Source organism: Elephas maximus, chromosome 6 (genome assembly GCF_024166365.1).
Source record: "Elephas maximus indicus isolate mEleMax1 chromosome 6, mEleMax1 primary haplotype, whole genome shotgun sequence".
Lineage (NCBI taxonomy): Eukaryota > Metazoa > Chordata > Mammalia > Proboscidea > Elephantidae > Elephas > Elephas maximus.
Window position 1 is genome coordinate 15,896,055 of NC_064824.1, and position 25,082 is coordinate 15,921,136.

At 39.8% G+C, this 25,082-nt stretch overlaps 1 protein-coding gene across 2 annotated transcripts in view; it reads left to right on the forward strand.

Annotated features, from left to right (window-relative positions):
- The first annotated feature begins 3,501 nt into the window (after positions 1–3,501).
- UGGT1 (UDP-glucose glycoprotein glucosyltransferase 1) overlaps positions 3,502–25,082 on the forward strand; it is a 135,789-nt gene continuing 114,208 nt past the window's right edge. For both annotated transcript variants that reach the window (XM_049889124.1, XM_049889125.1), the window contains exons 1-4: positions 3,502–3,736; positions 10,063–10,198; positions 20,710–20,792; positions 23,129–23,259. In XM_049889124.1, coding sequence (XP_049745081.1) covers positions 3,679–3,736; positions 10,063–10,198; positions 20,710–20,792; positions 23,129–23,259 — 408 coding nt within the window. In that variant the 5' untranslated portion in view covers positions 3,502–3,678. The remainder of the gene's footprint in view (positions 3,737–10,062; positions 10,199–20,709; positions 20,793–23,128; positions 23,260–25,082) is intronic.

Sequence of the window (25,082 nt, forward strand, 5' to 3'; positions counted from 1 at the left end):
CACTCCCTACTTCCCACAGTCCCTGGTAACCATAAATAAACTTTTGTCTCTGTGCATTTGCCTCTTCTAGATATTTCATATAACTGGAATCATACAAAATTTGTCCTTTGTGTCTGGTTTATTTCACTCAGTATGTTTACAAGGTTGATCCATGTTGTAGAAGGTATGAGAACTTTATTTCTCTTTACGGCTGAATAACATTCCATTGTATGGATATATCACATTTTGTTTATCCATTCATCTGTTTATGGACACTTGGATTGTTTTCACCTTTTTGACTATCGTGAATAATGCTGCAACGAACACTGCTGTACAAGTATGTTTGACTTCCTGCCTCTACGTCTTTTGGGTGTAAAGAACGTAATTGCTGGGTCATATGGTAATTCTATGTTTATCTTTCTGAGGAATCGTCAAACTATCTTCCATGGTGGCTCCGCCATTTTATATCCCCACCAGCAATATAGAGTTCCAATTTCTCCAAGTCGTCTCCAACACTTGTTATTTTCTTTTCTTCTGAAAATAGCGATCCTAGTTGGTGTGAAGTGGTATCTCATGGTGATTTTGATTTGTATTTCAATAATTACTAATAATATTGAACATAGTTTCATGTGTTTATTGGCCATTTGTATATGTTTTTTTGAGAAATTTCTATTCGAATCCTTTGCCCAGTTTTTAATTGCATTGCTTGTCTTTCTGTTGAGTTTTAGGAGGTCTTTATATATTTGGGATATTAAACCCTTATCAGATACCAAACATTTTCTCCTATTCTGCAAGGTTGCCTCTTCACTATCTTGGTAAAGTCCTTCGATGCATAGTTTTTAATTTTGATCAAGTTCATTTTACCTATTTTTTTTATGTTGCTTGTGCTTTGGTGTCATATCTGAGAATCCATTGTCAAAAACTAGGTCCCAAAGCATTCACCCCTATGCTTTCTTCTAAGGGCTTTACGGTTTTAGCTTTTATATTTAGGTCATTGACCTATTTTGAGTTAATTTTTATATATGGTATGAGATACAGGTTGAACTTCATTTTTTTGCATGTGGAGATCCAGTTGTCCCAGCACTATTTGTTGAAAAGCCTATTCTTTCCCCATTGAATGGACTTGGCACCTTATTCAATTGGCCACAGATGCATGCATTTATTTCTGGACTCTCAATTTTATTCCATTAATCCATATGTCTATTGTTATACCAGTACCACACTCTTTTGTTTACTGTAGTTTTATAGCAGATTTTAAAATTGGGAAGTGTGAATCCTCCTATGGTTTTCTGTTTTCGAAATTTCTTTTTCTATTCAGTGCCCCTTTGCAATTCTACATGAATTCAGGATTTGCTTTTCCATTTCTGCAAAAAAGGCTGTTGGAATTTTGATAGGGATTGCATTGAATCTGTAGGTCACTTTGTGTACTACTGACATCTTAACACTATTAATTTCCAATCCATAAACGTGGGATGTCTTTGTATTTATTTAGGTCTTCTTCAATTTTTTTTTCCAGCAATGTTTTATAGCTTTCAGTGTCTAAGTCTTTCACTTCTTTGGTTAAATTTATTCCTAGGTACTTTGTTCTTTTAGATGTTATTGCAAATGAGATTATTTTCTTAACTTACTTTTTTGTTTGTTCATTGCTGATGTACAGAAACACAACTGATTTTTGTGTGTTGACCTTTGCCTTACACTGGGTTGTCTAGAAGAGCAAAACCAGTGAATCGTATGTATAAATATGTATACCAAAAAAAGAAAAAATCCAAACCCATTGCCATTGAGTTGATTTAGACTCAGTGCAACCCTGCAGGACAGAGCAGAACTGTCCCATAGGGTTTTGAAGGCTGTAAATCTTTATAGAAGCAGACAGCTACATCTTTCTCCTGCAATAAATATGTATAGAGAGATTTATTTCAAGAAAATCGCTCATGCAGTTGTGAAGATGGGCAATTCCGAAATCTGTGGGTCAGGCATCAGGCTGGAGGCATCTCCTGATGTGGTTTCAGGGGCTTACAAACCCAAAATCTGCAGATCAAGCAGCAGGCTGCTGGCTCACAGGGTTCCAGGAGGTGGTGAATCCAAAATCCACAGGTCAGTTGCAAGCTATTGGCTCATGTTCCAAGAACTGGAAGTCAAAAGATAACAAGATAGATGCAGGACTGAGAGCAGTCTTTGCCAGAACATCTATATGGGACACAGGCCACACCTCTAAGGACACTCTGCTTCCAAGTTTGGCTGCTCACATCAGATCATGAAATAGAGGATAATTACACAATATCTGCCAATCCACTGAAAATTATGGCCTAGCCAAGTTGACACACAACATTAACCATCACAATCTTGTACCCTGCCACTTTGATGTATTCATTTATTAGGTCTAGTAGCTTTCTTGTGGATTCTTTTGCATTTTCTATATATAGATCATGTATCTATCAGTAGACATGGTTTTATTTCTTTGCTGATTTGGACGCTTGTTATTCCTTTTTCTTGTTTAACTCCTCTCTGTATCTTACAGCTAATCAAACATTTATGTATCAAATGGCAAAAAACCAAAAAAAAGGTGACTCTGTGGCATGGTGAATTGATAAACAATTCCTTTCTTATGGAAGGCTCACCTGGAGTGACTTAAAAAGGGGTGGAAAACACACAATGTAAGGCTACTAACTAAAAGGGTCCTTAAGAAAAGTAATGTTAAAATGCACTTTCTCATTCCTTAACATTATTTTGACCCCTTTTGTTCCTGGCAGGAACAGAAAACCCAATAGTAAGCTACAGAATTTTTTAATTACAGTAGAAGCATACAGCTATTAGATTAAGAAAAGTGTTTTTAATCATTACTCTGGTATTCTCAGGAAAGGGCTGTTTACAGCATATAATGAAGTCATTCAAAATTTGGCTTTTTATTTCATTACGACCTAATAGTTAAAAACATACTCTCAAAAAGAGGTATTCACTTGTGGGCGGCTAAAATGATCTACACAATATCGCATATTCCAAGAAAAACAATTTTAAGCAGGGAACTATATTTCCCCCAAAATTCAAAGGACAAAGCAACCTCTGTAGAATAACTGGCTACTGCCTATATACGATAAACTACGACGGCTTATAAAATTTCAGTCTCCTTTCCCCACGCCCCTGGAACAAAAGCTATCACATTTTGGGATTTAAGATAAAGTCAAAGTTGCTCAGAAACACGAAGACAGTTTGTCCTTTATAACGAAACAGTGCTTTTAACAGAAAGGCTTAAGGGAGTAGACTCCAGAACGCCTCAGAGTCCAAATCAGAAAAAAGGCAGAAACTCCTATCTGGTTTCAAGCTTTCTGTGTCTCAGCTATCAGAGCTGTACACCCTCCCAGGCTTTAAAGACGAGCGGTACCCCCACCCCACTGAAGAGGCGAAAACAAGCAGAGAGGTACAACCTACTCCTACCGAAGATGGCGGCCACGGGACACTCTGGGCTGTCCCTACGCGACTTTGTAGCCGGAAGTCCTCCGGCTTTCGCTATCAGGAAGCGGAAGTAAAGGGGTGGTATGCGGCCGGGCTGTTGCCTTGCGAGGCCGGCTGTGAGCGGAGCCGCGGGAGAGGCGCGTGTCGGCCTCTCACTGGCGCAGCCTGCTCCGCCGCCGCTGCTGCCGCCACCGCTGCCCCGCCCTGGCGTTGTCGTAGGCGCCGTCACGGACGAAGCGCGGCTCCGGCATGGGCAGGAAGCGGGACGGCAACGGCGCGTTTGCCGCGGCTACGCGGCCGGTGACAGGTACCGAGGGGGCGGCGTGGGCAGGCTTCCTGGACAGGGAGAGGGTCTGGGGTGTGAGGCGACCCTGTGACCGGGTCACCTTGATCTTCCGCCTCCTCCGCCTCAGTTTCCCCGCCTGGGGCCCAGTCCTCTTGCCCGTCGCGAGTGCTCCGAATTGTCTCTCGGTGGTCTTCCGGGCAAGGTATCGCTTCCGCGGCGGTGGTGCTGGCTCTGTTCAGCCGCCCTGACTCTTCACTGAAGAGCTTTGAGACCCAGGCGCCCCAGTGTAGAGGAGGAGGGGGAAGTGAATTTGGAGCAAGCATGACCCGATGTAGGTTGAGAACCAGCAGTTTGCAGAACTCTGGTTGGTGAATGTCTTGTGTCTTTTATAGATTTATTTTTTCCCCGAAATGAATCCGGCTTATGCATATTGGTAAGCGTTTTTATTTATTGTTAGGGTCTGTTGGCTGGATTGCATGATCCGATTTCACTTTTAATGTGGGAATCTGTCAGGAATAGGAACTGCGTACATCGCCAATAAGTTATGGATGTGAACTGCTCTTGTTTCTTGGCCAGAATCTCTGGATTGTGGTGCATTTGAGAACTAGCGTGTTTCGTTCATTTGAAGTCTGGGGATCTCTACCCTTACTGTGCCGCACTAACTGTAGTTATATTTTGGAAACAGGCATTGATACACTTGCCAGCCAATTTTCGTGTAGAGTGCTGTCTTGAAATACCTTGTACACTTGTAGGTGTTTGAAGATATTATTAATAGCTGTTAAACAGCACTGCAAAATTGGGGGTGATTGTAGCGTTTCTGGAAACCCTGGTGGTATAGCGATTAAGAGCTTGGCTGCTAACCAAAAGGTCGGCAGTTCGAATCCATCAACTGCTTCTTGAAAACCTTATAGGGAAGATTTACTTTGTCCTGTAGGGCTGACGGCACTGAGTTTTTTTTTTTCTTTATAGGGCCGCTGTGAGTCAGAATCAACTGGATGGCAGTGGGTTTGGTTTTTTTGGTTTGTAGCATTTCTACTTGGCTTGCTTTCGATAAACGTAGCTGAAACTTATTTTTATTAAAAGATATAAATATTGTTTTGTACAGTAACGCGGCAATGTACTTTTGAGAGGAATAAATTGAACTATGGAGAAAATTGTATTAGAGGTATAGTATCCACCTTTAGCTGAAATTAGATTTATGTGGTTCACAGGAAAAAGTTTTGATGATAGGGGTAAATGTATATTAAGTTTCATTATTTGAGAAGTTAATTTATTACTCAGAAAGAGTTCTTTCTAATATTTTTCCTTACTGCTGTCATTATATTTGGATGTTGAAACTCAGACGGCTATTTAAAAACCTGTGGGTTACAGCTCCTTTTTGAGGAATTTTTTTAGCTGTTATCTACAGTTTAACAACTGGAGAAGCAAAAGTTGGTGATGCTTTAGAATTTTTCTGCTGCTTCTGTTTTCCAGAAATTGCAAAGTATTTGCCATAACATAGGTTTTATTAATATTTCTTGTATATTACTGTAGAGAAGTGAACAAGCGATAGTGTCTTTAATTTGCAAGTAAGAAAACAGGGCCACAGACTAGGATCTTACAGGTAGTCTATGATATAGTTGGTGATAGAACTTGTTAAAGAGCATTTCCTATTTACCAATCATACCCCAGAGCTGTGCCCATGATCATGCAGTGCCACACCACACTGCAGATCCTGACTGCTGTTAACTTCTCAGACTGTTCATCTTTATGAGCAACATTTAAGGACAAGTAGGGCCAGAGTGATAAAGGACCCCATTATAAGATGAAGGCATCCTCAGACAAAAGCTTGAGGTTCTTTCTTCTGCCTTTTCCTGTGGCATTGCCTTCAGGAACCAGGAAGTGGTGGCAGGGTGGGAGAGCTCTTAGGTTGGAGCTTCCCTCTGTTTCTCATTTCTAATGGTACTTTACCCTGCCCCAAGAACTCTCTTTCTTTTTAAACAGTGCAGGGGGATCTCTGGGTAAGTCACTCGTGTTACCTCATTAATTTGGAATATTCTTAAAGCAGTTATCTGCTTCATGGTGTTCCATTTTTATTCTTCTTACAGTCTTAGGCTCTTTGTAAGGCTTGGCTCTTTGTAAAGCCACCCTCCTGTCTTTGCAGTTGCTACCATTCATCCCTACATTCAGCCTCTTGTGCTGGGCATTGTGCTGGGCGTGGCTAACATTCCACACAGAAATCCCTGCTCTCAGGAACCAAGTATGGGTTCTTTCAGGTTGGTTGGTTGGTTTCTTTTGGTCCAGGCTTCTGGTCCCTTGGTTTCTGGCTGAAGCTACATCCCTCTCAGCCACCCACCTGTGTCTCATGGACTCTGCCCATAGAAAATCCTTGAACTTGGCTTTGGTCCTCACACGTTCTCAGTTGGCTTTAGTTCTTTGCCCAATTGGTTCTGCACAGTAGGAATTCTTACCTCTTCTGAAGCCAGAGGGTTCAGAGGAAGTAGCACGGTATTGCAGAACTTTAAGGAGCACTGGTGGTACAGTGGTTAAAGTGCTTGGCTGCTTTCTGAAAAGTCAGGGTTTGAACCCACCAGCTGCTCTGCGGAGGAAATATGTAGCAGTCTGCTTCCATAAAGATTTATAGCCTTGGAAACTCTATGGGGCAGTTCTGCTCTGTCCTATACGGTTGCTATGAGTCAGAAACAACTCGACAGCAATGGATTTTGGTTTTGTAGAACTTTAAAGACAGGCAGGTGTGGGTTCCAAGCTGTCTTAGTCATCTAATGCTGCTATAACAGAAATACCACAAGTGGATGGCTTTAACAAAGAGAAATTTATTCTCTCACAGTCTAGTAGGCTAGAAGTCCAAATTCAGGGTGTCAGCTCCAGGGGAAGGCTTTCTCTCTGTTGGCCCTAGAGGAATGTCCTTGTCATCAACCTTCACTGACTAGAGCTTCCCGGCACAGGGACCCTGAGTCCAAAGGACTGCACTATTCTCCTGGCTCTTGCTTCTTAGTGGTATGAGGTCCCCCTGTCTCTCTGCTCACTTCTCTCTTTTATATCTCAAAAGAGATTGACTTAAGACACTATCTAATCTTGTAGATCTCATCAACATAACATTTTGTTAACATCATAGTGATAGGATTTACAGGTCGTAGGGAAATCACATCAGATGAGAAAATGATAGACAGCCATAGGGTCCTGGGAATCAGGACCTGGCCAAGTTGACAGATACTTTGGGGGGACACAATTCAGTCCATGACACAAGCGTTGCCATTTATTAGTCAGGCAAGTGATTTCACCTCTTCGTTCTTCCATTTTCTGCTAAAGTAGGGGTAATGACATTTCATTCATTCATGCATCGTGTTATGGGCTATCCACTGTGTGTCATTCGCTGTGCTGAGCCCAGTAAACTTGGTCCCTACCCTCAAGGAACTTCAGCCTGCTGAATTGTAGGGGACGATTAGGTAAGACGGTGTTGTACGTAAACAAGCGTGAAGTAGGATGCTGAGCCGGAGTAATTGCTCAGTAAATGCTAATATTTCCTCCCCAGTCTGCGCATGCTGTCTGCCTGGGGCTACCATGCACTATGGCTTCAGTTCCTCCTCCAGAATCACCATTTCCTGGGGATTACACATCTAGATCCCTTTAGGAAAAATCCTAACTGTAGCTGTAGCGTAATACCACAGGAGCATATTTGCATACTCCGTCTCCAGTTTAGAAACTTGGTGACTTTTGGGGAAGTTTTTTTTCCCTACACAGAGAGTATATTTTCAAGGCGTATATATTTTTTTTTTTTTTGGCTTTAACAAAGGAAAGTTTATTTTCTCACAGTAGAACCAAAAAAACCAAACTCAGTGCTGTTGAGTGGATTCCAACTCATAGCGACCCTAGAGAACAGAGTAGGACTGCCCCGTAGAGTTTCCAAGGAGCGCCTGGCGGATTTGAACTGCCGACCTTTTGGTTAGCTGCTGTAACACTTAACCACTACAGCACCAGGGTTTCCTCTCACAGTAAAGTAGGCTAAAAGCCCAAATTCAGAGTGTCAGCTCCAGAGGAAGGCTTTCTTTCTCTGTCGGCTCTGGAGGAAGGTCTTTCTCGTCCATCTTCCCCTGGACTGGGAGCTTCTCTGTGCAGGAACCCGGGGTCTAAAGGATGCGCTCTGCTCCTGGTGTGTCTTTCTTGGTGGCATGAGGTCCCCCGTTCCTCTCCTTGCCTCTTTCTTTTATATCTCAAGAGATTGTCAAGATGTATTTTTGAAGCCCTGTAATAACAATGATTTTTTTTCTTATGATAAAATGCTTTATAAAACAATTTTCGTATAGCACCTGGTGCTTTATGAAGTGATTTGGATATTGCCTTTTCAGTCTCACAGTATGAAAGTATGACAGCATTGTTCCTGTTTCGTAGTTAAGGAGACTAGTGGCCAGATAAGTTAGGTGCCATGCTACAGGTAAACTGCCAGTAAGTAGCAAACTCAGGAATCGACTTAGGTCCCGTGATTCTAAAGGTTTTCTCTCTAATTTGCTTGTTCTGCCATGCAGAGCAGGTTTCTGAAGCTGAGAGAGAGGTATATATAAATAGTCTTAAGCAAGCTCCTGCACGCCCTGAGATTGTACATATATTTGGGTCCTTGTTTGCTCTTCTGCAGGAAGTGTCACTAACTTTCACTAGAAGCTCAAGGGGCCTACAATCCCCAGAGCCATGAAGCACAGCTGGCAGGTTTCACTGTCGAAGGTCTAGTTTGGACAGCTCTGTTTTCAGTAGATTTTATTTGTGTGTGCGTGTGTATATGCATAATTGATGTATTTGAATTATGGTTTTGGTGGGTAAGAATATTGAATATACCATGGACTACTGGAAGAACAAACACATCTGTCTTGGGAGAAGTACGTACAGCCAGAATGCTCCTTAGAAGGGAGGATGGTGAGACTTTGTCTCACATACTTTGGACATGTTATCAGGAGGGGTCAGTCCCTGGAGAAGGGCATCACGCTTGGTAAAGTAGAGGATCAGTGAAAAAGGGGAAGATCCTCAACGAGATGGGTTGACACAGTGGCTGCACCAGTGAGCTCAGACATAGCAACAATTGTGAGGGTGGCACAGGACTGGGCAGTGTTGTATGTGGGGTCGTTATGAATGGGAACCACCTTGATGTACCTAACAACAGCAGCAACATCTTATAAATGGGATGTTCATATTAATTTTTTTGTTTGCAAATAAGCTGGCAGCGCCTGAAGTTAAAATGGTTTTAAAAGTCCGTTTTCTATTTGGTATACTTTATTTTGCTTTTGGCCATTTTATTTATTATTACTATTTTTTTAGGGATATTGTGTGTTATGTGAAGCAGGATGTTAGCACAAACGATGATGCATTTTCTAAAAAGGAGATACTTACTGGTTCCCCCAATTGTGACAGGTGCCCCCTAACAACAGATTTTATAACCATATTGAGAAACTTGGGTGAGACAGTGATGCTTTTTGACCTTCTAGATGCTAACATTTGGAAGCTCAAGTATGGTTTAGTGCGTCTCTGTTCACATCCCCTCTGTAATTCTCATTCACATTTGTGGCTGTAAGAGGTTATTTAGTCCAGTGGGGCTTCTGATTAGGGTTCTCTTAGACAAACCCTTCTGGGATGAAAACTCAGATCAGAGAAATCTGCAGGTGGAGACCTTCTGCAGTTACCTGGATACTGTGTGTTAGGATCTTGGAGTACTGTGGAAAGACTGCTGAGTAGGATTCAGGAGACCTGGCACTGTGTAGCTGGGCCACGGTATGAGTGACCCCCATTTCCTCCTTCTGTAGATTGAGAGGGTGGCCTGAGGACACATGGAATTCTTAAATTTCTTTATCCTAAACCTACGTTTGAGATTCATCATTTGTGTTTTCATCAGTCTCAGCCTTATTTCCTCTCTTGCTTTGTAAAGTATGGTTTTGTGCCACCTGCCCTGCCACCAGTTGTGTAGTTGGTAGGTACCTCTGTGTGGTGTAGACTCCCTGTGGATGGCGTGGAGCCTTTGTAGGAAAGGATGCAACCAACTACATGACTCTGTGTCAGTCACTCTGCAAATATTTATTGAAGAGTCTAGATTCTATTTCTGTAACTTTCATTTCTTTTTGTGTAAACCACCAAAACCAAACCTAGTGCCGTCGAGTTGATTCCGACTCATAGCGACCCTGTAGGACAGAGAGAACTGCCCCATAGTGTCCAAGGAGTGCCTGGTGGATTCGAACGGCTGACCCTTTGGTTAGCAGCGGTAGCACTTAACCACCATAGCACGTGGGTTTCCTCTTTTTGTGTAGCCAAGTGTTATGATCCAGGTATAAACATTTCCTTGTAGCAAAACCTTTTTTTTTTCTTTCCAGGGGTTTGCTGTAAAATGAGACTTCTGGTAGCACTCACTGGCCTGTGGCTCTTCTCCGAAGTAAAGGCAGACTCAAAGGCCATTACGACCTCTCTCACTACTAAATGGGTGTCCACCCCCTTGTTGTTAGAAGCCAGGTAAGAAGATACTTTTTTTCTTTCACATGTTTGTGTAAAAATGTAGGGTCTGCCAGTGAGAATGTCCAGGAGGTCTTCAGGGAGTGAGATTGTCACTGCCAGATGCATGTATTAAGAGCCTCTGATTGTGGCACTATTCTGTGTGCTGTGCAAAGGCTATGAAGACACGGACTCTGCCTTCCAGTAGGACAGGACTGCATTGAATTGTAGAGATATTTAGGAACTTCTTGAAACATATTTAATTGCTTAAATTATGTTATCTCCCAGGAAAAGTACAGTTGCGGGAATAAGGGACATTATAAGAGACAGTTGTACGTAAAGGAAATTTTCTGCTTGAAGGAAAGTTTTAAGAGGTGTTTAATAAAAGGAAGAGTAGAGAGCTTGGCATGGTGTGGGGCAAGGGGCTGTGTTCCTCTTAGAAGGACTTGGAAGAAGACCCCAAGATAAGAGAGTGCAGGGGGAAGCTGAGGCAATGACGGTGTTTTATCTGTTCTAATATGTACATTTTCTACATTTTAACAGCTCCAAAATCAGGATACATTTCTAATCAAATCAAGATGGTATCTTACAATTAAAACTGATAGTGTTTTTCCTTCTTAATGCTTCATAGAACAGTGGTATGTCTTAAAATCAACGATTTAGTCTAAAAATTGATAAAATACAATATAGTCGATAATTCCCTGGGAAATTTTTTATTCCCAGTGTACTTTTTAGCTAGTGTTCATAATATGCAGACACCTCTCTTCGCAGTTTTTGTATTTTTATGGATGAGAACTTTTAAAAATTTTTAATTTGTTGAGAATACATACTGCAAAACAGAGACCACTTGAACAGTTTCTGCACGTACAGTTCAGTGACATTGACTGCATTCTTCGAGTTGTGCAGCCATTCTCACCCTCCTTTTCTGAATTTATTCTTCCCTCATTAACATAAACGCACTACCCCCTAAAGTTCCTGTCTCATTCTTTGAGTTGCTGTTGTCATTGTGATCCCATACAGATAGATCTTGAAAGAACACAGCACTTAAGGCAGACATTCTTTTACCAGTTAAGCTAAACTGTTGTTGGTTTTAAGAAGATTTCAGGGGTTTTTTTTGGCTTAAAGTTTCAAGATTATCTCAGGGCAGTAGTTTCAGAGGTTTGTCTAGCCTCCATGGCTCCAGAAAGTCTGGAGTCTATGAGAATTTGAAATTCTGTTCTTCGATCAGGGTTCTCCAGTAGAACCTTTTATCAGAATGTTCAGCATTGGTAGCCGAGCGCCATCCAATTCTGGTCTCATGGCAAAGGAGGTAGTTGTTGATGGAGGCAATTAGCCACATATTCCATATGCTCCCCCTATTCCTGATTCTCCTTCTTCCTGTTACTCCAGGTGAATAGGGACCAGTTGTTGTGCCCTAGGTGGCCACTTGACACTTTTAAAACCCCAGGCACTAGGCAACAAACTAGGAGGTAGGACAGAAGCACTGAGCACGTTATTAGGCCAGTTAACTGGGATGGACCCCAAACCTCCAAACCAAGGAAACAAATCCCATGAGGTGTTTGGTTGTACATAAGCAGCCTCAGCAGCTACTCTTTTTTTTTTTTTTTGTCGTCGTAAATATATCTATTGCACAACTTTTGGGAATTCAACTTTTTACTGGTATACAACTTATTGACAGTAATTACGATAATCATCTACACAACCCTACCCTTAATCAATGTGATTTTTCCATCACCATTAACTCTCCCTTCCCCCCTCCCTCCTGCCTCTGGTTACCACTAATAAACTGTCTGTATTCATTTGCTTGTCCCTGTCTTTTTATGTAAGTGAGGTCGTTCAATATTTGTCCTTTTGTGATTGACTTACTTCACACAGCATAATGTCTTCTAGCTCTGTCCATACTGTAGCATGTTTCAAGACTTCATTTCTCCTACTGGTTGAATGGTATTCCATTGTATGTATGTCCACATTTTGTTTATCTTTTCATTTGTTTATGGGCATTTAGGTTGTTGCCACCTTTTGGCTATTGTCAGTAAGCGTTGGAATGAACGCTGGTGTACAAGTCTCTGTTTGAGTCTCTGCTTTCAAGCTTTTTGGGTATATATGTAGGAGAGGAATTGCTAGATCGTATGGTGGTTCTGGTTTTAGTTTTTTGAGGAACTGCCACACTGTTTTCCATAGCGGCTGTACTGTTTTGCATTCCCACCAGCAATGGATAAGGATTCCAGTTTCCCCACATCCTCCCCAGCATTTGTTATTATTATTTTTTTTTCCTTAGCCATCCTAAACCTGAGACCAACTTGCTGTTGAGTCAGTTCCGACTGGTATTGACCCTACAGGACAGAGTACAACTGCCCCGTAGAGTTTCCAAGGCTGAAATCTTTACAAAACCAGATTGCGTCATCTTTCTCCAGTGGAGTGGCTGGTGGGTTCAAACCACCAACCTTTTGGTTAGCAGCTGAGCACTTTAACCACTGCACCACCAAGACTCCCTTTAACCATCCTAAAAAAACAAAACAAAACAAAAAGACCAAACACACTGAGTCGGAATTGCCACCCTGTAGGACAGAGTAGAACTACCCCATGTGGTTTCCAAGGAGCGCTTGGTGAATTTGAACTGCTGACCTTTTTGGTTAGGAGTTGCAGGGTTTCCTTAGCCACCCTAATAGGGGTGAAATGGTGTCTCATTGTGGTTCTGATTTGCATCTCTGTGGGCTAATGATATCAAGCATCTTTTCATGTGTTTGGTGACCATGTGAATGTCTGGTGAAATGTCAGTTCAAGTCCTTTGCCCATTTTGTCTTTTTGTTGTTAAATTGTCAAAGTTATATGTGTATGTGTGTGTGTGTGTGTATATATATATAGTTTATTAGATTCTTATTGGATATGTAGTTCCCAAAGATATTCTCCCAGTCCGTAGCTTGTCTTTTCAATTTTTTTTTGGTAGTTTTTTGATAAACAAAAGTTTTTAATTTTTATGGGGCCCCATTTATTTATTTTGTCTTTTGCTGTTTGTGCTTTTGCTATTATATTAGATAATTCATCATTAAAAGCTAGAGCTGCCAGCGTTGCCTCTGCATTTTCTTCTAAGAATTTTATAGTTTTAGTTTGCACCTTTAGTTCCTTAATCTATTTCGAATTTGTTTTTGTATATGGTGTGAGGCATGGATCCTGTTTCATTTTTCTTCATGGGGAGGTAAACTTACTTTTGTTGTGTAAGTTCTAACTAAATAAAATATAGTTAGCTCTGGCGGAGGATCTTTCCAAAAGGTAAATGTAGGTAGGTTGAACAGCAAGCACCTGGTAAGTCTCAGTACTTGTTAGTGCTAGGAATTTGAACTCTAATGTTACTTCAGTGAACTTTATGTTCTCCAGCTTAGAATTTCATCTTCTAACATTTTACCCTTCATCTCTAGAATAACGTGAATAAAGAATTGTTATGTTTACTGTATATATTAATAGTGGTTTATCTTCAGGAAAAAGCCTCATTTGGTATTGATAAGAGGACCAGTGGGAAGGTGGGGCATGAAGCTGGCCTTCACTTGGTCAGAGCCCACAGGCTTTCTTCTATCACTTCTCTATGCCTGTCTTTTTCAGGAATAAAATGGCAAAAATACCCTCTGCATGTGTTTTATAATGATGGTTCATAACCTGATAAATGGTTAGAAATCTTCAAGTATCAAAACTTCATTGGAGGGCCTGCGGGGAGTGGGTTGTGAGGATGGCCCGGCCTGACCCAGGCAGGGTGGGGTTGGCAGGGAGGAGACATCAGTCCCTTCCTGGCTGGGGGCTGAGCGGGAGCGTGGAGGCCATGGCTGAGCCAACCCCATTACCTCTGACATTTTAGGGTTGCTGTTTATTTCTCAGAGCAAGATCTCTACAAGCATGTGGTGCTAGCAAATTACGAGACTCTTGCTTCCCTAGGTCTTTGTGTGGACTCTGATTTCTTGGAATATTTCTTGCTATGTATCCATCATGATGAAGGCACAGACCAGGCATTGTCGTGACTCAGAGCTGACTCCTCAGCAGTGAACAATAACAACAGCATGTATCCAAGCTATATTAAGTAACCTGCGCTTTTTCCATCCTTCCTGGTCCAATTCTTTGCATGAACTCTCCTTGCCCAGAATATCTACTACCTCCACCTGCCCAATTCAAGGTCTAAAGCAGGACTTAGAGGGAAGCTTATAGCACTGAATGCCTATATGAGACGAGAAGAAAAGCCATAAATTAATGACCTCAGGTTCTACTTTAAGAAATTAGAAGAAAATAAAAAATAAAGTAAATAAAATCCAGAGTAAGCAGAAGAAAGGAAATAATAAAGATCAGAAAAGAAAGAAAAGAAATGGAAAACAGAAAAACAGTGAAGAAAATCAATGAAACTAAATGCTGGTTCTTTGAGAAGATCAATAAAATTTATAAACCTATAGCCAGCCTAATCAGAAAAAAGAGAAGATGCAAATGATCAATGTCAGCAATGAGAGGGTTGAAAATATTACAGATTCTGCATTCATTTAAAGTATAATAAAAGAATATTGTGAACAGCTTTATAGAAAATGGGCAAATTTCCACCAACTGCTGAAGCTCACTCAAGAAGAGTAACTTCTTGTTGTTGTTAGGTGCCGTCCAGTCGGTCCCGATTCGTAGCGACCCTATGCACAACAGAACGGAACATTGCCTGGTCCTGCGCCATCCTTACAGTTGTCGTTATGCTTGAGCTCATTGTTGTAGCCACTGTGTCAGTCCACCTCGTTGAGGGCCTTCCTCTTTTCCGCTGACCCTGTACTTTTGCCAAGCATGATGTCCTTCTCCAGGGACTGATCCCTCCTGACAACATGTCCAAAGTATGTAAGACACTGTCTTGCCATCCTTGCCTCTAAGGAGCATTCTGGTTGTACTTCTTCTAAGACAGATTTGTTTGTTCTTTTGGCAGTCTATGGTATATTCAGTATTCTTCACCAACACCACAATTCAAAGGAGTCAATTCTTCTTCGGTCTTCCTCATTCATTGTCTGGCTTTCACATGCATATGATGCCGTTAAAAAACCATGGCTTGGGTCAGGCACACCTTAGTCTTCAAGGTGACATCTTTGCTCTTCAACACTTTAAAGAGGTCCTTTGCAGCAGATTTGCCCAATGCAATGCGTCTTTTGATTTCTTGACTGCTGCTTCCATGGCTGTTGATTGTGGATCCAAGTGAAATGAAATCCCTGACAACTTCAATCTTTTCTCCGTTTATCATGATGTTGCTCATTGGTCCAGTTTTGAGGATTTTTGTTTTCTTTATGTTGAGGCGCAATCCACACTGAAGGCTGTGGTCTTTGATCTTCATTCGTAAGTGCTTCAAGTCCTCTTCACTTTCAGCAAGCAAAATTGTGTCATCTGCATAACGCAGGTTGTTAATGAGTCTTCCTCCAGTCCTGGTGCTCCGTTCTTATTCATATAGTCCAGCTTCTTGTATTATTTGCTCGCATACAGATTGAGTAGGTATGGTGAAAGAATACAATCCTGGCACACACCTTTCCTGACATTAAACCAATCAGTATCCCCTTGTTCTGTCTGGACAACTGCCCCTTGATCTATGTAAAGGTTCCTCATGAGCACAATTCAGTGTCCTGGAATTCCCATTTTTCACAGTGTTATCCATAATTTGTTAATGATCCACACAGTCGAATGCCTTTGCATAGCCAATAAAACACAGGTAAACATCTTTCTGGTATTCCCTGCTTTCAGCCAGGATCCATCTGACATCAGCAATAATATCCCTGGTTCCATGTCCTCTTCTGAAACCCGCCTGAATTTCTGGCAGTTCCCTGTTGATATACTGCTGTAGTTGTTTTTGAATGATCTTCAGCAAAATTTTGCTTGTATGTGATATTAATGGTATTGTTCTAAAGTTTCCACATTCAGTTGGATCATCTTTCTTGGGAATAGATGTAAATATGGATCTCTTCCAGTCAGTTGGCCAGGAAGCTGTCTTCCAAATTTCTTGGCATAGATGAGTGAGCACCTCCGGTGCTGCATCTGTTTGTTGAAGCATCTCAATTGATACTCCATTAATTCCTGTTGCCTTGTTTTTCGCCGATGCCTTCAGAGCGGCTTGGGCTTCTTCCTTCAGTACCATTAGTTCCTGATCATATGCTACCTCTTGAAATGGTTGAATATCGACTAATTCTTTTTGGTATAATGACTCTGTGTATTCCTTCCATCTTCTTTTGATGCTTCCTGCATGCATCATTTAATATTTTCCCCATAGAACCCTTCACTATTGCAACTCGAGGATTGAATTTTTCTTCAGTTCTTTCAGCTTGAGAAACGCCAAGTGTGTCCTTCCCTTTGGTTTTCCATCCCTAGCTCTTCGCACATGTCATTATAATACTTTACTTTGTCTTCTTGAGCCGTCCTTTGAAATCTTCTGTTCAGTTTTTTCATCAATTCTTCCTTTTGCTTTAGCTGCTCGAAGTTTGAGAGCAAGTTTCAGAGCCTCCTCTGACATCCATCTTGGTTTTTCTTTCTTTCCTGTCTTTTCAATGACCTTTTGCTTTCTTCATGTATGATGTCCTTGATGTCATTCCACAGCTCGTCTGGTCTTCGGACACTACCAAAGCTCACTCAAGAAGAGTAACTTGGACACCCCTATATCAGAGAAATTGAATTTATAATTAAGATCTTTCCCATAGAGAAAATTTTCTAGAAAATTCTACTGAGCATTTAAGGAAGAAAAAAATACCAATTCACAAACTCCTCCAGAAAACTGGAAAAAAGAGAATACGTCCGAATTCATCCTAGGAAGCCAGCATTACGGGGATACCAAAGTCAAACAGATATAACAAGAAAACTAAAGACTAACGTCTTCATGAAAATATATGCAAACCAAATCCAACAATATATAAAAAGATAATAGATTAAAAAAACTTATTAGATATAGAATATTCGTAAAGGTGAAGTGACTGAATAGTGTTTGAAATCCTAGTTTGTCTGACCCAGGACTCGTATAGGTGAACTATTTTTGTTTTCTTTTTGTTAATCTTATTTTGGATGTTTTGTCTGGTATAAATTTAAGATACTGAGATATACTTTTACTTCCTAAATACCCAATCAAACTAAACCCGTTGCCGTTGAGCCAATTGCAACTCATAGCAACCCTGTGGGACAGAGTAGAACTGCCGCGTAGGGTTCCAAGGCTGTAAATCTTTATGCAAGCAGACTCTTGCTGAGTGGCTTGTGGGTTCGAATTACCTTTTGTTTAGCAGCTGAGAGCTTTAACCACTGCACCACCAGGGCTTCCTCACTTCCTAAGTAATTCTGTATAATTAACTGTAACAGATGTTTCATGATATTCTGCTTAACATTCTTAATTGAATTACATTAATTTATTTTCACTTTTATTTACAAGTACACATTTCTTGTTTTTCATACGTTGTCCTATAAGATTCTGTGGACTTTTGAGAAAGTGCGCTAATATCGTCAGCCTTCATTTCTCACTTTTTTCCGATTCCTTTGATCACTCTAAAATAGATAGGGTATAATGTTTCCTTTATCACCTTCCCCATCAGAAACACTTCCCCTTCTTTTCATGATGTTTCTGGTCATTTGCCATTTGGTTCACTAATTTTACGCCTCTTTTTCCATGCTGTTTCCACACAATTTGCCAAAGTAGTGAGATATTTCTTAGGCACTAAGAAATAAGCTCTGCTTATTTGGAACTGGTGAGGCCACAATCCTAATCTCCCATGTCCAGGTAGACCCTGGGCTAGGATTGCAGCACTCTATCCATCTGCCCGAAGAGAAAGGACCAGAATCTCTCTTCATACCTTGAGTCATGCGACTACTGTGGACTTTTGCCTTCCTGCATCTAGCCCTTAGGAATTAAAACTATTCCGGTGTACATTTTTAGACTGGGCCTGATGTTTATGAAGAAGTGGTATCTTTGTGGATATCCATAAAGTGATACTTATATTTAATTGAAGTAAAACCCTAGTATATTTTGAGCAGCTACAGTTTCATCGACTTCGACAGCACTGGGTTTTCTGGGTTTTACAGTTACCTGCAAAAATATTATGTAAGTATTATTAAAATCAAAACCAACCATCACTTATTGAGTGGTAGATGTTATAAAAGGAGCTGTGGTGGCACAATGGTCAAGTGCTTGGCTGCTAACTGAAAGGTAGGTGGTTTGAACCCACTAGTGGCTTGTGTTTGAGAAAAGACCTGGCATCTGTTCCCACAAAGATTACAGCCTAGGAACTGCCTGTGGGGCATTTCTGCGTGTCATATAGGGTCTTCGTGAGTTGGAATTGACTTGAGGGCACACAGCAATAACAACATATTTTAATGGCCCAAGAATGCAGCTTGGCATAGCTGCAAATTAGATAGACTTGAATTCATGTTCCACTGTTTTCATTTACTAACTCTGTGCCCCTAGGCAAGTTAATAGTTTCTTTATTCAAAAAATTGTCATACCTCAGAGTTGGTTTGAGGATTGTGAGGACATGGGTAATATCCTGAGAATAGTGCCTTAAATGTTAATTTTTCTTTCCCTTCTAGTCTTATTTAGAAAGAAGGGTAATTCTGCTCTTCCACAGTAACTTTGGAAACCTAAGAAGACAACTTTACTACCAGATTTATGCTATCTGGTAGACATTCAGGTTCTTCCTAGTTTTTTTTGCCGTAGACTAAAATCTTTTTATTATGGATATTTGAAAATGTTTAACCCATTACTCAGTTGTTTTTTTTTTTTAATAATATTTTAATGTGTTTTCGGTGAAGATTAACACAGCAGTTTAAGTTCCCATTCCGTCTGCACAAGTGGTTCAGTGACATTGGTTACATTGTTCACAATGCGTGAACATTCTCATTATTTCTGTTTTGGTTGTTCCTTTCCTTTAGTTGCCCTGTCCCCTTACAGTCTCATCTATGTTTTAAAGTAATTGTTGACTCTTTGGTCTCATATAGGTGATTTTTTAAAAACAGCATAGTATTTATGGGTGATATTTGTTATTTTTTGAGTCAGTTTGTTATTAAGCTCCGTGGTGACCTTAGGGGTTAGTTTCGGTTCAAGGTTTGAAGAGTACCTCAGGGCGATAATCTTGGGGAGTCCTCCAGTTTCAACCAGTCCAGTATGTCTGGGTTTTTTTTTTTTTTAATAGAAATTTGAGATTCTGTCCCACATTTTTCTCCCATTTTATCAGGGCCAATCTGTTGTGGCCCTGATTAGAATGGCTGGTTGTAGTAGCTGGGCACCATCTTGTTTTTGTCTCAGGGTAGCCCATCACTCACTTTTAACAATTACTGACCATTAAGTCTGTTCCAAGCTTAGACTTTGTAAGACTTATTTATGCAGTGGGATGAAAAAAGGATGTAAGTTGTAAGAATTTTTCCCGTGATTATATGAAAAGCATATTTATTTGTCAGTGACCTTCACAGGGTCTTAGCCCCAGTAACCTTTGCATGTTACCTCTACAACTGATGAGTGTCTTGTTCCTTCCCCTTCTACTAGCTTATCGTGTGAAGCATATTTAATTCATGAATTTATTTATTTACCTGCATATTTTAATATGTCTGCCTCAGTACCTGTTTTCTTAGACTGAAAGCTATTATGGTGTCTGTATCAGTTACTGGAAAGCTAGAAAAATGCCACGCTCAAGGAGACACTAAGTAATTTAATACATTGTGATAATGGTATTTTCAGAAACCTATTTTTAGAGAAGCTATGCATTACCAGGAAATGTTTCTTATTTTTCCCATATTTCTGTGTTTAGCTGTGGAGTAGAGTGAAAGTTGTACACTCCAGTGTTGACAAGTAATGGGAAAGTCTTCCTTTGGCTAGGTAAGCTGAGATCCAGATCTGTAGTTTGCTTTAAGACAGTGAAAGATCACTACTGCATAAGTATTATGGCTTGGAGGAGAGGGTACCAATTTACATTAATCATTCAGTTAGTACATTTAGAATGGTAATTACTTTAGTTCAGTGGTGAAAAGTCAAGGAAAAAAATGAAGATGTCATTAAATTCTAAGACTTGATTTTATTAGGTTAGTGCTAACTTCAAACTGAAATTTCGTGATCTTGAAACCTTGTATTTAGGATGTGAAATAGATTACAACATGCTGCCTTTAGTCTCCTAGAAGTTTTTCAAGGGGTTCATGTTTTCTTGTGGGAGAACTTTAGATAAAATATGCTTTTATCCTTTCTAAAGCCTTTCAGAAAGTAAGTGAGCAGAACTACTGCTAGAATTATCAGTTCCTAATTCTGCTTCTACTACCAGACAGGATTTTCACTGATGGGGTTTCATAAGCTTCCTCTATATTGGGACTTCTCTGTTGATACATTTTTTATCATTCCAGGTTTCTTATGAAATAGCTCTTAAGTGGCTTGCTTGTCATTATATATATATATATGTATATATTAATTTATGTGTGTGTGTGTATATATGTATATAAGTATATTTACATATTCTCTTAAATAATATAGCTTATAGTAGAAGATTTTATTAAGTTGTTTTATTTCTGACATTTTTCCCTTTCTCTCCCAGTGAGTTTTTAGCAGAAAACAGTCAAGAAAAATTTTGGAATTTTGTAGAAGCCAGTCAAAATATTGGATCATCAGAGGATCATGGTAAAATTGAAGCAAATGCTTTTTTGATATTGGTGTCTGGGAAAATATTAGACAAAAAATGATCTCTTTTCATAGCATGTGTGGCATGATAGTTAATGAAAATATTATCTTAAATAACTCAATTTGTGATGATAGGCTACAGAGACAGCACAGTCCAAATAATTATTTGTGAAGCAATTTATAGCTTTTTCTGTAAGCACTGCCTTTGATTTTTTTCCCCCCTTGTTTTTTGTTCTTTGGTTCTTTTTTTAAGGTGCTATATGAATATTTTGTGGAAGTAAAATTCATCCTAAGTCATTTAGCACTAACTTCATAAGCATCTGATTTGATTCACTCTTTGTTATGAACTTGTAATTACACAACAGAGACCCTGGGTGGTATGATTTGTTAACTCTCTCAGTTAACGCTCTTGGCTGCTAACCAAAAGTTTGGAGGTTTGAGTTTACCTTAAGTAGCCTCGGAAGACAGCCCTGGCGATCTGCTACAGGAAAATCAGCCATTAAAAACTCTTGAGAGCACAGTTCTGCTGGGACACACATGGATTCTACTGCCATGAATCAGAATGGATTTGATGGCAACTGGTTTCATTACACAACTGGTTTGTTATCAGTTAAGTTAGACGTCTTTAAATTAGGACCATCCAGAATGTTTTCCATTAGGTGTGTCGGTCACCCACAACCTGGGTGTCAGAGTATCAAATGAATGATATACCTTTGTCACCCTTTTGCATTTTTTTGTTGGGCTTTCACCGACATTTTCCAATTTGATATAAGCTATGTAGGGTATAAACATTAATAGTCAAAGGTGCTAATATAGGAATTGCTAAAACCTTGAATGTTATATTGAGAGGTATAAGTCCTATGGAAGAAGAAATATTTGAAAATAGTGTGTCTGCTGTTAATATTTAACTGAATTGGATTTTAATTTTAACATTTTTATCAAAATAGCACATATTTAGAAAGACATGTCTGAACCTTTTTTTCCCCCCAAGGTTTAAACAAGTATCTTTACGTAATTAAAAAAAAAAGTTGCCATCAAGTCAACTTCGACTCATGGTGATTCCTTGTGTGTTATAGAATTGTTTGAATTACCAAAAAATCATTGTACTTTTAGCTTTAGACTTCATTGAACAAATTTATCAAAGTGGATTTCATAATGAAATATAAACGGACATTTAAAATGAGATTGCTTCAGTATAAATGAATGATACGTGATCCTGACTAAAGCTATAGGAATATTTAAGTTCTTGGAAGTTGATCATGAAAGTGTGTTAAACATTTCATTTATTTGAGATATTATTTATAATCCTACCACCCAAAGATTGATACCATTAAAGTTTTGAGGTACTTCTTTCTGGTATTTCTACTTAGAAGATGCTAATGTATTATAGAACCTTTTATATTTTGCTTTTTAAAATTTAAAATTTAATTTTTTAACAGATAATATAAGATTCAGTAGTCAAAGACTATACACAGAGAAATCTTGTTCCCTTTCTGCTCCATTCCTTCACTTTTCCTTTGCTTTTTATAACCATTTAACTTAATTTCTTTTTTAGTCTTCAGTTTTTTTCCCCCAACAAATATTTCTCATTCTTACAGTAACAAAAAAGATAGCTTAATGATATACATGGTTTCATACCTTGTGCTTTTTATGTAACAGTGTATCTTGGGGATGTTTTCATATTAGTATGTAAATTTTCTCCTTTTCAAATCATCTTGTTTAAATGCCTCTTCCCAAACTTATCAGTGTCCTTTAATATCTTGCACTTTTCCATCGTACCACTCAGTTTTGTTATTTGCGTAGATAATGCCCTAGGCACTGGAGATACAAAGAAAAAATCACAGCCTTTGCCTGTAGGTGCTCAAAGTCTAGTTGACTGGGGAGGAGGAGAGAGACAGTGAATAAATTGGTACATGATCTGAGAGAGTACTGAAACAAGTAAGCGAAGAAGTACCATGGGTGCTTCTAAGAAGACCTGTACTTAGTCCAGTGAGGCATGGGGTAGGAATCAGAGGCTTCTGAGAGTGTGTGATTGCGTGGCTGAATTGTTCCTGGAATGCAGGTGGGAGTTACTCATCCGAGTAGGTGGGAAGAGGGCAGCTTAGGTGGCGGGAGTGGCTTGAACAAAGGGAGGAAGAGAGGACGAGTACAGCTGCGTTATGCACTTGAGCAATTTTAAGCATTTTACAGCAGTTCAGCTTCAAGTCCGTGAAAGTAAACTGGCAGTATTTTACAGCCATACACCTTTGCTAACACATAGCTTTAGACTTTTTGAACTATGTCGTTTGGGTATTTCTAGTCATGTAATTATTTTGGTTAACGTTCTTCCTTGACAGGTACTGATTATTCCTACTATCAGGCGATACTGGAGGCCGCGTTTCAGTTTCTGTCACCTCTGCAGCAGAATTTGTTGAAATTTTGTCTGTCTCTTCGTTCTTACTCAGCCACAGTTCAGGCCTCTCAGCAGGTGAGCCCAGCACTGTAGGTAACTGTTTCGCAGGGTTGTTTAACATGATGATTGCATTCTATTACAGAGCGGTAACTTTTTTGCCTGAAATTTTCTAGGATTTATGATTTCTTTATAAATAATTAGCAAAACTGATGTTAAATCTTCAAGTCACAGATTTAAAAAAATAACATTTTTACTTATTTAAGAAAAAAAAGAATATACACACAAAAAGAGACAATCAGACATTTATACAACACAGGCTAGGAGGTGTAATCTTGCCAAAAAATCAAAAGTGAATCTGATCAAAGCCTGTAGCACTTCACAGGGAATGCGGGGGACAGAGGGAATGTTGAGCAGTACCGCAGGGACGTAGTCAAGAGAGTCCAGAATGTGGGAGACTTTATACTAGAATGATCTGGTTATTAAAAAAGGGAAAAAGAGTTAAGGAAGAACCTTAAATTAAGAAAGACATAAAAAAAAATGTGTCAGGTTAATGCACAATATGGATCTTGAGTTGAACAAACTCCCATTGTGGGAAAAAAAAAGAGAGGCAATCAAAGACACAGGCTGAATACTCGTTATAAAGAATGCTAATTTTGAAGCCATTTTTATTATAAAATAAAACAGATACAGAAAACCACTCACAGCAGATATACAGTATTATGAATTACTATAAAAGGGATACACTTGTTACATTCACTCAGTCAAGAAACAGGACTACCCCAGGCACCCTGAAAGCCCTCTTCGTGCCCTGTCACATCATAGCTGCCTCCTGCCCTCTAAAAAGAACCTCTTTTCCAACTTCTGTTGGAATCACTTCCTTTTGTTTATTTATTGTTTTTTCCCAAGAGTGCATCTCTACACAGTCTTGGAGTTGTCTTGCCCAGTTTTTAAAGAGTTGATAATTTTGGGGTCTCTTAATTTTTGGAGTCCCTGGTTGGATGTTGGAGTCACCCAGAGGTGCCTTAGAAGAAAGGCCTGGCAATGTATTTCCAAAAAATAAAGTCATTGAAAACCGTATGGAGCATAGGTCTAGTCTGACACGCGTGGGGTTGCTATGAGTCAGAATTGACTTGATGGCACTTGTTTTCTTAATTTACAGATTGTCCCTTTCTTTTTCTTTTGAATAACTTGGCCTGTTTGAGCTGTAGATTTTGTGGTCTGCATTCCATCAGTTACATACTCACAATGTAGTTGGACTTACTCTGTTCTCTGTTTCCTGCAAATTGGCAGCTGGATCCAGAGACTTGATCAGAATTGGGTTTTGTTCCTTTTGGCAAGTCTACGGATAGTGTTCAGTACTTCATTAGAAGACACCTAATGTCTGATTTCCTCTCTTTTTTTCATTTAGCAGTCATTTCTGTTCCATGCTTAATTCAGTTAAACCAAAAACCAAACCTGTTGCCCTTGAGTCGATTCTGACTCATAGCGACCCCATAGAACAGTGTAGAACTGCTCCAGAGCTTCCAAGGTGTGGCTGGTGGATTTGAACTGCTGACTTTTTGGTTAGCCCCTGAGTTCTTAACCACTGCACCACTGGGGCTCCTTAATCCATTTGGGGGGGTCATAAAGTGGTGATTCTCTCCTGTCATTTCTTTTGTGTTTGTTACTGGAACACAGATAAAAAGAGGCACGTATTCTCATCTGGTGCCATTCAGTGGTACTGTTCATGTAGGAAAGGCAGAGTGTGTGCTTGATTTATTCCCAAAATATGTTTGATTCATTAACATCCTTTTACTTTGACCACTTAGGTGTCTTTTTTTTTTTTTTTTTTGGTATCATTATGCACTTAGAAATTTAAATGTACTGTACGAGTTTCAATCCATTGCAGTTTTGTCCTT